The 13932-nt window shown below is 43.7% G+C and overlaps 1 protein-coding gene across 3 annotated transcripts in view; it reads left to right on the forward strand.

Annotated features, from left to right (window-relative positions):
• Positions 1 to 13932, forward strand: part of LOC132238325 (nuclear body protein SP140-like protein) — a 67672-nt gene that overhangs the window by 25385 nt on the left and 28355 nt on the right. For all 3 annotated transcript variants that reach the window (XM_059703474.1, XM_059703475.1, XM_059703477.1), the window contains exons 8-13: positions 38 to 163; positions 1579 to 1641; positions 5792 to 5845; positions 6541 to 6633; positions 9798 to 9851; positions 10459 to 10542. In XM_059703474.1, the coding sequence (XP_059559457.1) occupies positions 38 to 163; positions 1579 to 1641; positions 5792 to 5845; positions 6541 to 6633; positions 9798 to 9851; positions 10459 to 10542 (474 nt within the window). The remainder of the gene's footprint in view (positions 1 to 37; positions 164 to 1578; positions 1642 to 5791; positions 5846 to 6540; positions 6634 to 9797; positions 9852 to 10458; positions 10543 to 13932) is intronic.

Genomic DNA, 13932 nt, shown 5'->3' on the forward strand with positions numbered 1-13932 from the left:
ACAAATAAAATTCTTCACTTATTATAATTTTCTTCAGGAGCAGAACTACCCAACCATGGAATCCAAATAAATTCCTGTTATGTACGTCTGGTGGATATAAAGAAGGAAAAGTCATCTTTTAATACAAATGTTGAAAAGGAAACCCAAATATCTGGCATAATAGGTAAGACTGACTGAAAGAATGTGTGATATGAATCCCAGAAACTGTGTAAGGGTCTGGGACATGTCACCAGGGTCCACCAAGGAGATTCAGGTGACCTTGGACGGAGGCATGAGAAGAGGGAACCAGCACCTTAGCAGTGATTTTTAGCTGAAGAGGGTTCCTAGGAATTGAAAAAATTCCAAAAGACTGAAATTACAGATATAAGAATTGATGTTTGAGACACTATTTCCAAAATAAGAGAGTAATGTACAGTGGTAGGAGATGAAGAAAAGAGAAAACAAAAGATTTTTTTTAACATATTTTATTGATTTTTTACAGAGAGGAAGGGAGAGGGATAGAGAGTTAGAAACATCTATGAGAGAGAAACACCGATCAGCTGCCTCCTGCACACTCCCCACCGGGGACGTGCCCGCAACCAAGGTACATGCCCTTGACGGAAATTGAACCTGGGACCCTTGAGTCCGCAGGCTGACACTCTATCCACTGAGCCAAACAGGCCGTGGGCAAACTACGGCCTGCGGGCCGGATCCAGCCTGTTTGAAATGAATAAAACTATTGAAAAAAAAGACCGTACCCTTTTATGTAATGATGTTTACTTTGAATTTATATTAGTTCACACAAACACTCCATCCATGCTTTTGTTCCGGCCCTCCGGTCCAGTTTAAGAACCCATTGTGGCCCTCGAGTCAAAAAGTTTGCCCACCCCTGGCCGTTAGGGCAAAACAAAAGATTTTTAAAAAGAAAAAATAATCAGAGCCAAGATACTTCTGAGATGAAATGAGAAAGAAATGCATGAAGAAAAAAAAAAGGTATAAAGAGATAACATCCCCAGAAAGACAGGCATAATTAAGGGAAATGGGCTGAGCCAAGAGGAAAGTGAAGTAAAATGAGAATGAATAAAGAGCCCTAGCTGGTTTTGCTCAGTGGATACAGCATCGGTCTGCGGACTGAAGGGTCCCAGGTTCAATTCTGGTCAAGGGCATGTACCTTGATTGCTGCACATCCCCAGTTGGGGGAGGGGAAGTGCAAGAGGCAGCTCATTGATGTTTCTCTCTCATCAATGTTTCTGGCTCTCTATCCCTCTCCCTTCTTCTCTGTGAAAAATCAATAAAATATACTTTTAAAAAAATAAAAAAGAGGTGGAATGAGAGTGGGGATTGGAGGTAGACTGAGGATGGAGGTAGGAGATAGAGTAAGGGTGGGGGGAAGAAGTGTGCTGCAGGATGGGCAAAGCTGGTCTCTGTGCATGAATTTCACCACCTTCTGGGTAGGACTTGGAGCAACCTGCAGGTTGCATATTTGGGTACAGACCAGGGAGACCTGAGTTAACTTAGCTTCTTGTTATGGGGTTTTCTGTCCCTGGGCTCCTTGGCCCCATCCTGAGACACTCAGGGGTTTTTTCTCCTTCTGTGCAGAGATCAGCAGTGATGAAGATGAGTCCCCCAAAGCCTCTACCTCGGAACAAAGAAGGAGGCCTGGTAAGGAGGTGGGAGCTCAAGGCTGAGGCTGCAGGAACCTCAATTAAGTGCTACTATTTCCTGAAGCATCAGTTCTGATTTATTCTGTACCACGGATCCAGTTTATCCTGCAATCCCATTCTCTGCCTTCATTTTACCTTGACCTTTTTGGGAAATGCAGGAAGATAAGAAATACTTAGATATATATAATCCTATACTAATAAAAGAGAAAAATGGTAATTGGCGTACAACCGATACCTTTTTCATTGGCTAATCAGCGAGATATGCAAATTAACTGTCAGCCAAGATGGCGGCTGGCAACCAGGCAGCTGAGAATAGGAGGCTTGGTTGCCCCAGCGATGGAGAAAGTCAAGGATCCCCGCAGCTGCGGGGCTCTGAGCTCCTGAAGCAACAACTCCAAAAGATACAATGTTTCAATTATAGAAGCTAAAAGATGGCGGTTAATTTGCATACTCAGGCTCCAAGCAGAGCGAAGCCAAACAGCCCTGAAGCAGCAGGGCAGAGAGGCCTCAGGGCCTGGGATCAGCGGAGCCAAGAGGCCTCCGGCCCTGGTGATCAGCGGAGCCGAGAGGCCTCCCAGCCCCGGTGATCAGCGGAGCCGAGAGGCCTCCCGCCCCGGTGATCAGCGGAGCCAAGAGGCCTCCCGGCCCCGGTGATCAGCGGAGTCCAGAGGCCTCCCGGCCCAGTGATCATCCGAGAGGCCTCCCAGCCCCGGTGATCAGCCGAGAGGCCTCCCAGCCCCGGTGATCAGCGGAGTCCAGAGGCCTCCCGGCCCGGTGATCAGCCGAGAGGCCTCCCAGCCCCAGTGATCAGCCGAGAGGCCTCCCAGCCCCGGTGATCAGCGGAGTCCAGAGGCCTCCCGGCCCGGTGATCAGCCAAGAGGCCTCCCAGCCCCAGTGATCAGCCGAGAGGCCTCCCAGCCCCGGTGATCAGCCGAGAGGCCTCCCAGCCCCGGTGATCAGCGGAGTCCAGAGGCCTCCCGGCCCGGTGATCAGCCGAGAGGCCTCCCAGCCCCAGTGATCAGCCGAGAGGCCTCCCAGCCCCGGTGATCAGCGGAGTCCATAGGCCTCCCAGGCCCGGTGATCAGCGGAGTCCAGAGGCCTCCTGGCCCGGTGATCAGCCGAGAGGCCTCCCAGCCCCGGTAATCAGCGGAGTCCAGAGGCCCCCCGGCCCCGTGATCAGCGGAGTCAGAGGCCCCGCGATCAGCGGAGCAGAGAGGCCTCCCGCCCCGGTGATCAGCGAAGCCGAGAGGCCTCCGGGCCAGGGATCAGGGGAGCCGAGAGGCGTCCTGGCCCTGGGATCAGCGGAGCAGCAAGGCTTCCCAGCACCGGGATCAGTGTGACAGGGTGCGGAGCCCCAACCCTCTGATCGGCCCTGCTCTGTGCATGACAGGAGTGGCACTGCAACCTCCCTATGGACCCTGCCTTGAGTGTGACAGGGGGTGGTGCCCCAACCCCCCAATCGGCCCTACCCTGAGCATGACTGAGGGTGGCATGGCAACCTCCCAATCCGCCCTGCTCTTTGCATGACAGGAGGCGGGGCCCCAACTCCCCAATGGGCCCTGCTCTGAGCCTGACCAGGGGTTACACCTAGGATTAGGCCTGCCCTCTGCCACCCGGGAGCAGGCCTAAACCAGCAGGTCCTTATCTCCTGATGGGTCCCAGACTGTGAGAGGGCACAGGCCAGGCTGAGGGACCTCCTCTCCCAACCCCGAGTGCACAAATTTTTGTGCACCGGGCCTCTAGTTATTAAATAAACATATACGTATTTTTGAGGATGACATCTATTGATGGGTCCTAATAGTCAACATATGTACTCCAAATTGATTGTACAGTAGAAATAAGCTAGCACTAACTAGTTGTTATGACTATAAAGTGCTGGATTTCTACAGTAATTTCTATAGAGAAGAAAAACCTCATATTTCTTAATTGGACAGTCATGTTGTCATCTGATTACAAACTTTGAATCATGTCTGAAGGCAACTCATCCAGCTCTCTAGTGTTAGCAGAAATAAATACTTCAAGTATTCTGAAACCCTAAGTGTTGTTTTTTAGAGTTTTTCAGCAACTCATGATATATAGAGTGATTTTTTCAAAGGACCTTTGCAAATAGTGTCTTAGTTTTTCCTTTATAACAGCCTTGAGGATTAAGCAGGAAGGACACTATTATCCTTGTTTCTGAATGAGAAAATGCAATCACATAAACCTTTCGGGGTCATCTACAAAGCCTCATGAAAAATAAGGGAAAGACAAGGCTACTGGATTCTGTGTAATTTCCTTTGTAAATTAGAGCTCGAAATGGTTAACAAAATGTTGTTTCCTCAATCCCATGAGCAGCACAACTGGTCACAAACTACAGCTATTTAGTGCACAGACTGGTTTTCCCTTCCTACTTTCTCAGAGAGCATTTAGGAAAACACGCTAGGAAAAGATCTGAGAACAAATAAAAATGTTACCTGGTCTTGAGGTTACAAATGATCAGTATTTCAAGTAATATGTTCATTCCACTGATCACTAGATCTATCAAAGTAAAATGTAAATGTACTTCAGTTTTCAGGGAGTATGCGTTCTAACTTATGTGTTAGTGTAAGCAAACTGCTCTAAAAGGCCATTTCGATATAGGTCTACGTCTCAGACACAAGAGAACATTATTTCTCAGCCTTGTAAACAGTTCAAGTTGGTGTACAGGAGGCTCTCTACCTTTAGCACAAGATTTCCAAGCTCTCCCTACAAAGAAACAACAAATAAAGGAAGTGTGAAATGACAAGAGAAGGGGTAAGAGGCAGAAGGAAGGTGTAGGAAAGTAAGGTTCAAACAGAGCAGAGGGGCTCTTTGCTAGTGACTTGTCTCTGTTCTAAGGACAAGGAATGGAGCATCACTAACCTACAAGGCAGGTGACATAGAGGGACAGACCAGGTGCGCCTGTGTGTAGGCCATGGTATACATGGGTTTTCAAGATTTTTCAAGTTGTATTAGAGCAGTGATCGGAAAACTGTGGCTCGCAAGCCACATGCAGTTCTTTGGCCCTTTGAGTGTGGCCACGAAGTTTCAATCGCACTATACGTGCGCGTCCGCATGTGGTATTTTGTGGAAGAGCGACACTCAAGGAGCCCCAGTTTGCCAACCACTGTACTAGAAAATTTTCCTGCTGAACCAGTTTCTTGGTCACATATTAAGACATCTAAAGAATCCTATTCTTTTTTGCACTGATCAATAACCTTGACTCCTTAGAATCAAATGAGGAAGGAGAGATCCAAGAAGCCACCTGCTCAGCACCTGAGATTGCACCACATTTAACAATATTCGATTGCATTCCTGGATGAAAAATACCCAGAGTCTAAATCCAGAGCTCTATTTCCTAATAAATCTTATTCTGACATTCTCTATATGCATTGATTCTATTACTTCTAGGGCACAATTTTCTGCTTTTAACTTCTTTGACCCTTTGGAATATGAAAGAGGGCAAAAAGGCATTATAAACTGTTGTTTAACTAGATGAGCCCAGTCAATTGATATATTGAAAAGGTAGAAATAATACACTAGCAAATGACTGTCTTTTTTGCTACACACTACCGTATCTATTAGTGCTGAAGAATTGAAATAATATAGGTAGTCTTTAGCAACATGCTTTATATTCTACAGAGGATAGTAATCACAGCATTACTATATTTGTTGACAATATTGTCATTAGTCCCCAACTTAGAAAGTCTTCAAAGGATAATTTGTGCTGCTACTTAATTATTGACATAAAAATAGCTTCAGCCCAACTACTCTCAAACCCAAATGATAGTTAAGTGGTGGGCTTACATTGTGATTTTTCACAGGGCTTTTATGAATAAAGATTTGTTTTGTTTTCACAAATATTTTAGCTGGGAGACAGAGTAACTAAGTTATCCCCACATTATAGATGAGAAAACTGGAGATAGAAAGGGTAAGGGTCGGTTATAAATTCACATGCAGTGTCAAAGGGAGAGCCAGGCAGGAGCCCAGCATTATGACCCTGGGCACCAGAGCTTGATTCAGTTGAAGAAAAGAGGAAAATGATCATCTCAACATCAATATTATCATCAACCCTATCTGCTATGTGACTTATTATAGAATTTGTAAGACTTTGTTGGACAAATAGCTGTTTCTTCCCTCCTACTTTACAGAGCCCCTGGATTTGAGAACATCACCCACATGCAGGAAAAGACTTTGGGAAAATGGTAAGAGTAAATAAAAATTCTTCATAGTTATAAATAAACAGTATTTTCTACAAAATATACATTCTAACTTTTTTATGTCCTTCAAAGTAAAATATAAATTTGCTTTAATTTTACCTGGTTTGGATTTTAACTTTTGTATAAGTTAGGCTAATGACTATAACATATAAACACAAAGAGTCAAAGACTCAAACACAGTAGAATTTGAATTTTTTTCTCAAGTAAGCATTCCTAGGAGGATTAGATGGTGTGCAGGTGGGGCTCTATTTCACAAAGTCATTCTGGAAAGCAGCCATGGAGAGATCTGCCTTCTTCAATACCAGATTTCCAAGACAGCCCTGAAAGAGGAGCAGAGCTAAAAATAAATGTGAACACAGATAAAAAGCAACAACAAATCCATAAAGAGACAAGTAAAATAAGAAAGCAAATCCAGTATAAAAACAAACAAACAAACAAACAAAAACAGAGGTTCAAGAGAAAGCAGAGATGCCCACTGGGGTGAAATAGCTTAGTCCCAGGCTCAGGGGAGAAGGGGGATAAAATACTGACCTACAGGTCACATGAATACAAAAGGCAGGTCAAGGAGGTCTCAGGGAGAGTCATTTTACCCCTGGGTTTTCATAGCTTCCCAGGTTTTTCCTTTCTAGGCTCCTTTTCACACGCTGAGACCTTCAAAGGGACATTTGCTTCTTCTTCAGGGAGAAATCATGAAGAGTCTTCTGAGTCCAGTGAAGACGAGACGCCCCTGGCAATCACGAGTTATATAGTGAGAAGTGATCCTGATGAGGAGGGTGAGGACTGCCATTGCTGGGCTCCAGGATATCAGGAGTCTGAGCTCATGGTTCCTGTTTCTCTGAGCACACACCATGGCCCAGGGAGCCCATTCCTGCCTTGGTCTCATGTGGCCACTTTAAAAACTGCAAAGAAAGGAAACATTATAATTCTGGCTTAACCAAAAAGGATGGCTCTTGTTGGATGGCAGTGAATCTTATTCCATGTTCTCAGACCTGTCATCATCCCCAAGTGTGGTGGATCACATTGTGATGTTCCCATACTCACCAGCTATTCTGCACAGAGCAGAGAAAGTGGGACAGGCAACTACTGTTCAGTTTGTCATAAACTTGTTCAAACCTCAGTGGACTCCGGTCATACTCTCTATTGACAGAAGGAACAGCTTCTGGTTATTACCATCAAACCCCATTTACAACTTTTGTCCAATGACCCCCAATATAACATTGGCCTACAGAGCGATATTTTTTGAAATAACTTCACAATTATGGGAAATCACAAATGTGATCAATAGTTTACATAGGGTCTGAGAAACTAAGATGGCGGCATAAACACCGGGAAATTGTTGCCTCCCACAACAATTGAAAAATACATCAAAAACACAAAATGGGCATCATCCAGGAACTTCAGGAAGGCTGGCTGAGTGTAAATTCTACAACTAGAAGGAAAGAAAAGCACACTGAGAGCCAGAGGAGCTGCGGAGGTGGAGTGCAGAGGTACGGGGGCTCGCGCGCGCGTAAAGGGCCTGGCACCTGAGGACGCAGCTGTCTTCTTGAATCCAGAGGGAGACACAAGCTCCCGACGGCTCTGAAATCCGGTTCCAGGAAGTCTCTGGGGACCCAGGACTCATATGGGGAGAAACTGGACTGTCTGGCAGCGGGCGAGCTTGAGGGCAGCTTTCCCTCAGAGGTGCTTGCAGCCATTGCCCGGACACTGGGACTCGCGACTCCTTAGGGCGGGGCTGAGGCTCCACCATAGCTGCTTGCTCCGCCCTTTGATTCCTTGAGACCCCACCCCACCTAGGCTGCTGCAGAGGCTTTTGCATATGAATGCCCTGGCCATTTGCAACCTGTAATTACCTAACTGCAGCCGGGCCAGATAGACCCAGAGCTTCCAAGAGAAGGCCCAAGGCCCCACAGCAGCTTGCATTGTTACACAGCTGAGCATCATCAGGGCACTTACAAACTCCAAAAAAAGGAAGGGGAATCTGCAGTTCTCGTCGTAGTTCCTGCTGTGTAACCTCAGGCAGAGGCTAAATTAGCACCTCCTTAGATCCAAGAGCCAATGTACCCAGTGGTCAGAGGAGGACCATCCAGATCACAACTCCTCAGATCCATAAGGGACACACTCAGGGTGCAGTCTCAGTGAGCACCAAAGCCCCACTGAAGCAAGTCTTGCCCCAGAAGGGTGTCTCCAGCACAGAAGTTCTCCCACTGCAGACACAGCTGATTCTCACTGCCAATTGGCCTGGAGGTCAATTCCTCCCAGTGATCCTACAACAACCAAGGCATAGCTACAACAAGACTGTGCACAAAGCCCACAAGGGGGTGCACCAAGAGTGTCCACCTCAGGTAACTGGGGAGGCTGAGCTACTGGGCCCTACAGGACACCTAGCACACAAAGCCACTCTATCAACACAGGGAAGCAGCCAAAATGCGGAGACAAAGAATCAGGTCACAAATGGCAGAAACGGAGGAAAGCAAACGACTGGATATAGAGTTCAAGGCCACGTTTATAAGGTTTTTCAAGAATTTTATGGAAACCGCCGATAAATTTAATGAGTCCCTCAATAAGTATAGTGAGACCATGGAGGACATGAAAAAGAACCAACTAGAAATTAAGCATACACTGACTGAAATAAAGAATAATTTACAGAGATCCAACAGCAGACAAGAGGATCCCAAGAATCAAGTCAAAGATTTTAAATACAAAGAAACAAAAAATACCCAACGGAAAAAGAAAAAAGAAAAGAGATTCCAAAAATATGAAGATAGTGTAAGGAGCCTCTGGGACAACTTCAAGCATACCAACATCAGAATTATAGGGGTACCAGAAGAAGAGAGAGGGCAAGATATTAAAAACCTATTTGAAGAAATAATGACAGAAAACTTCCCCTACCTGGTCAAAGAAATAGACTTACAAGTCCAGGAAGCACAGAGAACCCCAAACAAAAGGAATCCAAAGAGGACCACACCAAGACACATCATAATTAAAATGCCAAGAGCAAAAGACAAAGAGAGAATCTTAAAAGCAGCAAGAGAAAGACAGTCAGTTACCTACAAGGGAGTACCCATACGGCTGTCAGCTGATTTCTCAACAGAAACCATGCAGGCCAGAAGAGAGTGGCAAGAAATATTCAAAGTGATGAATAGCAAGAACCTGCAACCAAGATTACTTTATCCAGCAAAGCTATCATTCAGAATAGAAGGTCAGATAAAGAGCTTCATGGATAAGAAAAAGCTAAAGGAGTTCATCACCACCAATCCAGCATTATATGAAATGCTGAAAGGGATTCTTTAAGAAGAGGAAGAAGAAAAAGGAACTCTTACCATTTGCCACAGCATGGATGGAACTGGAGAGCGGATAAATACCACATGATCTCACTCATTTGTGGAATATAATGAACAACATAAACTGATGAACAAGGACTGATCCAGAGACGGAGAGGCATTGATTGGACTGTCGGGGCTTTGGAGGGAGGGGAGGGGAGGGTGGGGGTAAGGGGGAAAGATCAACCAAAGGACTTACATGCAGGCATATAGGCCTAACCAATGGACACGGACAACGGGGGAGGGGGGGTGTGAGGGCATGAGGGGGGGGGTAGAGGGTAACGTGGGGACAAGGACACATATGTAATATCTTAATAAAAAATATATTTAAAAAAAATAGTTTACATAGACTCATGGCAGCTAAGCCAGATTCACTGCCAAATTAGTTAGCTGCCAGCCTATGAAGAAATGTTGGTTTTTCTAACACTAATTTTGCATATGGGCTAAAGGATGTGGGTCTTTGCTCCACTTGGTATTGATCTCTTTCCTTTAGATGGGAAGAAACAGAAATAAAATCATCCCGTCTTTATGTTCCAAAGCCTTCTACAATGTGAGGAGTCATAAGATTTAACTCTGTTCATTATGGAGTACTAGTTTTGTTTTCCCTTATCTTCTAGATTCTCCAGATATTGGAAACCAATCTACTTGGAAGATGAGCAATAAGAAAAGACGTAAGAACAATCAAAACCCTTGATGTAACAAATTGCTTTCTTTGCTACAAAAGCTTCAGCCAATTTTTTGTTATATCCTTTACATTTAAAAAAGTTATTAGGATTTTAGTTGATACACATGATACATTTTGCATTGGGTGGGCTGAGCTAATTGGTATAAAAGTTTAATGGCATTACGACCAATGCAAGTTTATGTTCTTCACTCAAATAAAGGACAAAGTAGCTCTGAGGTGGAGGGATACTCTGCTCCACACGATCATTGAGGACGCGGCTGATAGAGGCCCTGACTTCTAGAAAATGTTGCTTCCATGATTCCCCTGGAAAAAACAGACTAGAAGTAGAAGTATCTACAGATAAGTGGAAGGTTACGAAATGATGACAAAAGGAAGTGCCTTCCATGGCAAAATTGTCCCTGACTTTGGGGATGGCTCACAGAGCTACCTTGACCAACAGGTCAGATGGAGCCACAGGGTGGCCTGGCAGTAGGAATGTTCCTACCCCTCTTACACAAGCTTTCTTTTTCCAATTTTTCTTTTGAAGATCCCATGCTGGGTTGGTTCCTAGGACGCAGACTGGGACTGTTACGGAATTTTATTTTTTTCTGCAGGGATCAGCAGTGGTGACTCTTCAGAATTGAGTAATGGAGAAGAGCCTCAGGAAACTTCTAGTTCAGCCCTCAGAAATTGGTCAGGTAACGAAGATTAAGATGCCAAGCCTTGGTCTTCGAATGTCAGGAATCTGGAATTAAAGCTACTGTTTCCAGATGCATTTTTCTCTGAGCATCTTGAAGAACTTATATCCAGTTAATCCTGGCAACTCCTTTCAGCATTTTAGAAAATGGAAGGAGGGAGGAAATTATTACAAATTCATGTTTAACAGGATGAGTCCCATTAACTAAATGTCTATAATTATACATTGCTGTTTTAAAAGAAATAAATAGAAAAATGATAACATCTTTTTAAATACCTGCTGTGATGCCCACTAAGATCTTAGATTATATTGGTTCACATTAATATCATTTGTAACAGTAAAAGACAACTGGCCCTGCTATGTAATTATAGACAGAAATAAAAGCTTCGGATCAACCACTCTTAAACTTAGAATAGTTGGTAAAGATTTCCATCACAATGTAATTGGATTATATCATGTTATTTTAAAGAAGTACTTTGGCAAATGAGATTTTACTTTGTCATCACAAAATCTTTAAGACTTAGGCAGGTGCCGAAACCGGTTTGGCTCAGTGGATAGAGCGTCGGCCTGAGGACTGAAAGGTCCCAGGTTCGATTCCGGTCAAGGGCATGTACCTGGGTTGCAGGCACATCCCCAGTAGGAGATGTGCAGGAGGCAGCTGATCGATGTTTCTCTCTCATCGATGTTTCTAACTCTCTATCTCTCTCCCTTCCGCTCTGTAAAAAATCAATAAAATATATTTAATTTAAAAAAAAAAAAAAGACTTAGGCAGGCTAGTTCTTTTGTTGTTGTTAATCCTCACGTGAGGATTTGGTTTTTAGAAAGAGAGGAAGAGACAGAAAGAAACATTGATGTGGGAGAGAAACGGATTGGTTGCCTCCCACACCAAGGTATTGGAATCGAACCAGAACCCTCAGTCTGTGGGCCAAAGCTCTATCCACTGAGCCAAACTAGCTAGGGCTAGGCAGGCTAATTCTTTCTATCCCCATTTTAGGATAAGGAAATTGATGTAAAAGTTTATAAGGGTCAAAAAGGATGAGTGTTGCATGTTACAGGCAGGAAAATAAGGGCTATTTCAATATGATCAAAGTCCAAAGAGTAGGTATAAGGGGCTTGGCATATTCACAAGGGAATGTGTCAGTGCCTGATATAAGAAAACTTACTTAGCAAACAACAATAAATAAACATATACATATATACGTGTGTGATGTATTGTTATAACTACTTATAATGGTGTAGATATTAATATATTAATATCTTGATGGAGAAGGAAATATGAAAATCATAAAGAATCAGAAAGGTAGAAATAGAGCCAGCTATATGGTATACAAAACACCTAGAATAATAAAACTAGAAAGAATGGACAGAGAAATAAAAATAAACAGAGATTAACAGTGTCATTGATTTAAAAAGAGAAATCAAGGACAGAAAAGCTCACAAAATCGACAGGATGGAGACAGAAAGTATAAGACAGAGCAATGAGCAAAAAAACTGAGAAGTAATAAGAAAATGAGGTATGGCTAGATAGAAAAAGAAACAGGTATCTGTTGTATGTGAGGTGTAGTCATTGGAGTACGTGTACTTTTCCCTAGCTCATCTGAGCTGTGAATATAATTCAGCATAACCACATTGAAGTGCGTTCCTGGTCACCATGTACTGTGTGTCATTTTCTTACTTCCCGTCAGTGTCCAGTGTCCTGTCTTCAAATGAATAGAGGAAGAGAGTCAGAAGAGATACCAGCCTGATAGACTGTGGTGGAGAAGCCAATTGTGATACTACTTACCAGTTATCTTTGTTTTCCTGTCTGCACAGAGGAAAAGATCTTCCTTCTTTTCCCTACCTCTCCCCAAAAACATTGCCTCACATGTGCACAGAAATGCACAGAACACACACTCATATACAGACAGACTTGAGCACAGATTAGGACTACAGTCTCCACTTTGAGGGAACCAAAGAGAAAGAGGAGCAGGACTCCTGAATGGAGGGAGAGGACAATGAGTAGATAATGTGAGGAGAATGGAAAAGATAGGCTGAGGTCATCAAATGAAAAGGTATCTGAGTAAGTTTCAAGGTTTTCTAAGTGGACATGGGATCTAAATATCATCAGATGGGGATTTTGTGAGGCAGAGTAGGATGACTTTCAAGATATGTCTCAGAAGTTTACCAGAAATCTATAATAATAAAAGCATAATATGCTAATTAGACTGGATGACCTTGTGGACGAAGCCAGGGCTGTGAGGAAAGCCCCGGTCACGGGTGCCAGAGGGAAGCTGGTGCTGGCAGCCAGGGAAAGGAAGGCCTACTCTTGTACAAATTTCATGCATCAGGCCTCTAGTATGGCAATAAATTTCATGACTGACAGACCTGCAATGCAGAAAGATCAGAGGAAACTCGCAAAAGAAATAGTGGTCAATAGTGAAGTCAGTGTCAAAAGAGCAGGCATTTGGTGATGACAAAAATAATAATTTGTAAGACTAAGCTGAACATCGATGAAAAAAATGTAAGGACAAAGATTGCAATTATAAAAACAGCAAAAAGATCAAGATAAGACAGAGAAGGAAGCAAAGAAGTACAATAGGGAAGTGACAGTGGAAAGAGGATTACTTCAATAGTGAAACCATATCCAGAGGCAGAAACATAGAAAAATAGATGGGAATGAGATGTATATAGGGGGTAATCAATGGAGAGGAATTAGATGAGGCACAAAAAGAACTGTAACGAAAGAGTTAAAAAAAAAAAAAAGAGGGAAATGGTAGAGAAGATGGAGGCAGTGGGAAAGGGAGAGAAGGGAGAGATGGAGAAATGTGGGATCTGAGATGACCATAAGACAAAAGCAATGTCTGCACAAGGGGTGGTTCACACCAGTAGTGAGTTTTCAGAGTAAGGTGTCCCCAGGTATCCAAATGGTCTGTGTAACTCACCCAGACTGCTAGAGATGTCACCAGGCATTATACCCATTCTATGGCTTTAATCACCATCCACAACCTAATGGTTCCTATATATCTCCAGTCCAGCCCTGTCCTCTAAGCTTCTAACCTCATTCATTCAACTGTCAGCAAGGCCTCTGGTCAAGGTCTTAAAGGCCTTAGCCTTCTCCTCTTAGATATCTTTCCATTTGAAACTCAGCTCTTCTAAAACTGAGCACATCATCTTTTTCCCTAAAACCAACACCTGCTCCCAGTGTTCTCCAGCTCTAAAACACACTATTAATTTACCAGTTCTTTCAAGTTCATATTCTCAGAGTCATCAGTATAGCCCTCTGTAACCTAACTCTATTAATTCTTACTTTTAAGTGTCTCCAGGCTGTCCATGCATCTCCATCACCAAAGCTATCACTTTAATCAATGTCTATTATCACTTCTCACTGGAACTAGAGTGACAGGCTCCTGCT

Source organism: Myotis daubentonii, chromosome 7 (genome assembly GCF_963259705.1).
Source record: "Myotis daubentonii chromosome 7, mMyoDau2.1, whole genome shotgun sequence".
NCBI lineage: Eukaryota > Metazoa > Chordata > Mammalia > Chiroptera > Vespertilionidae > Myotis > Myotis daubentonii.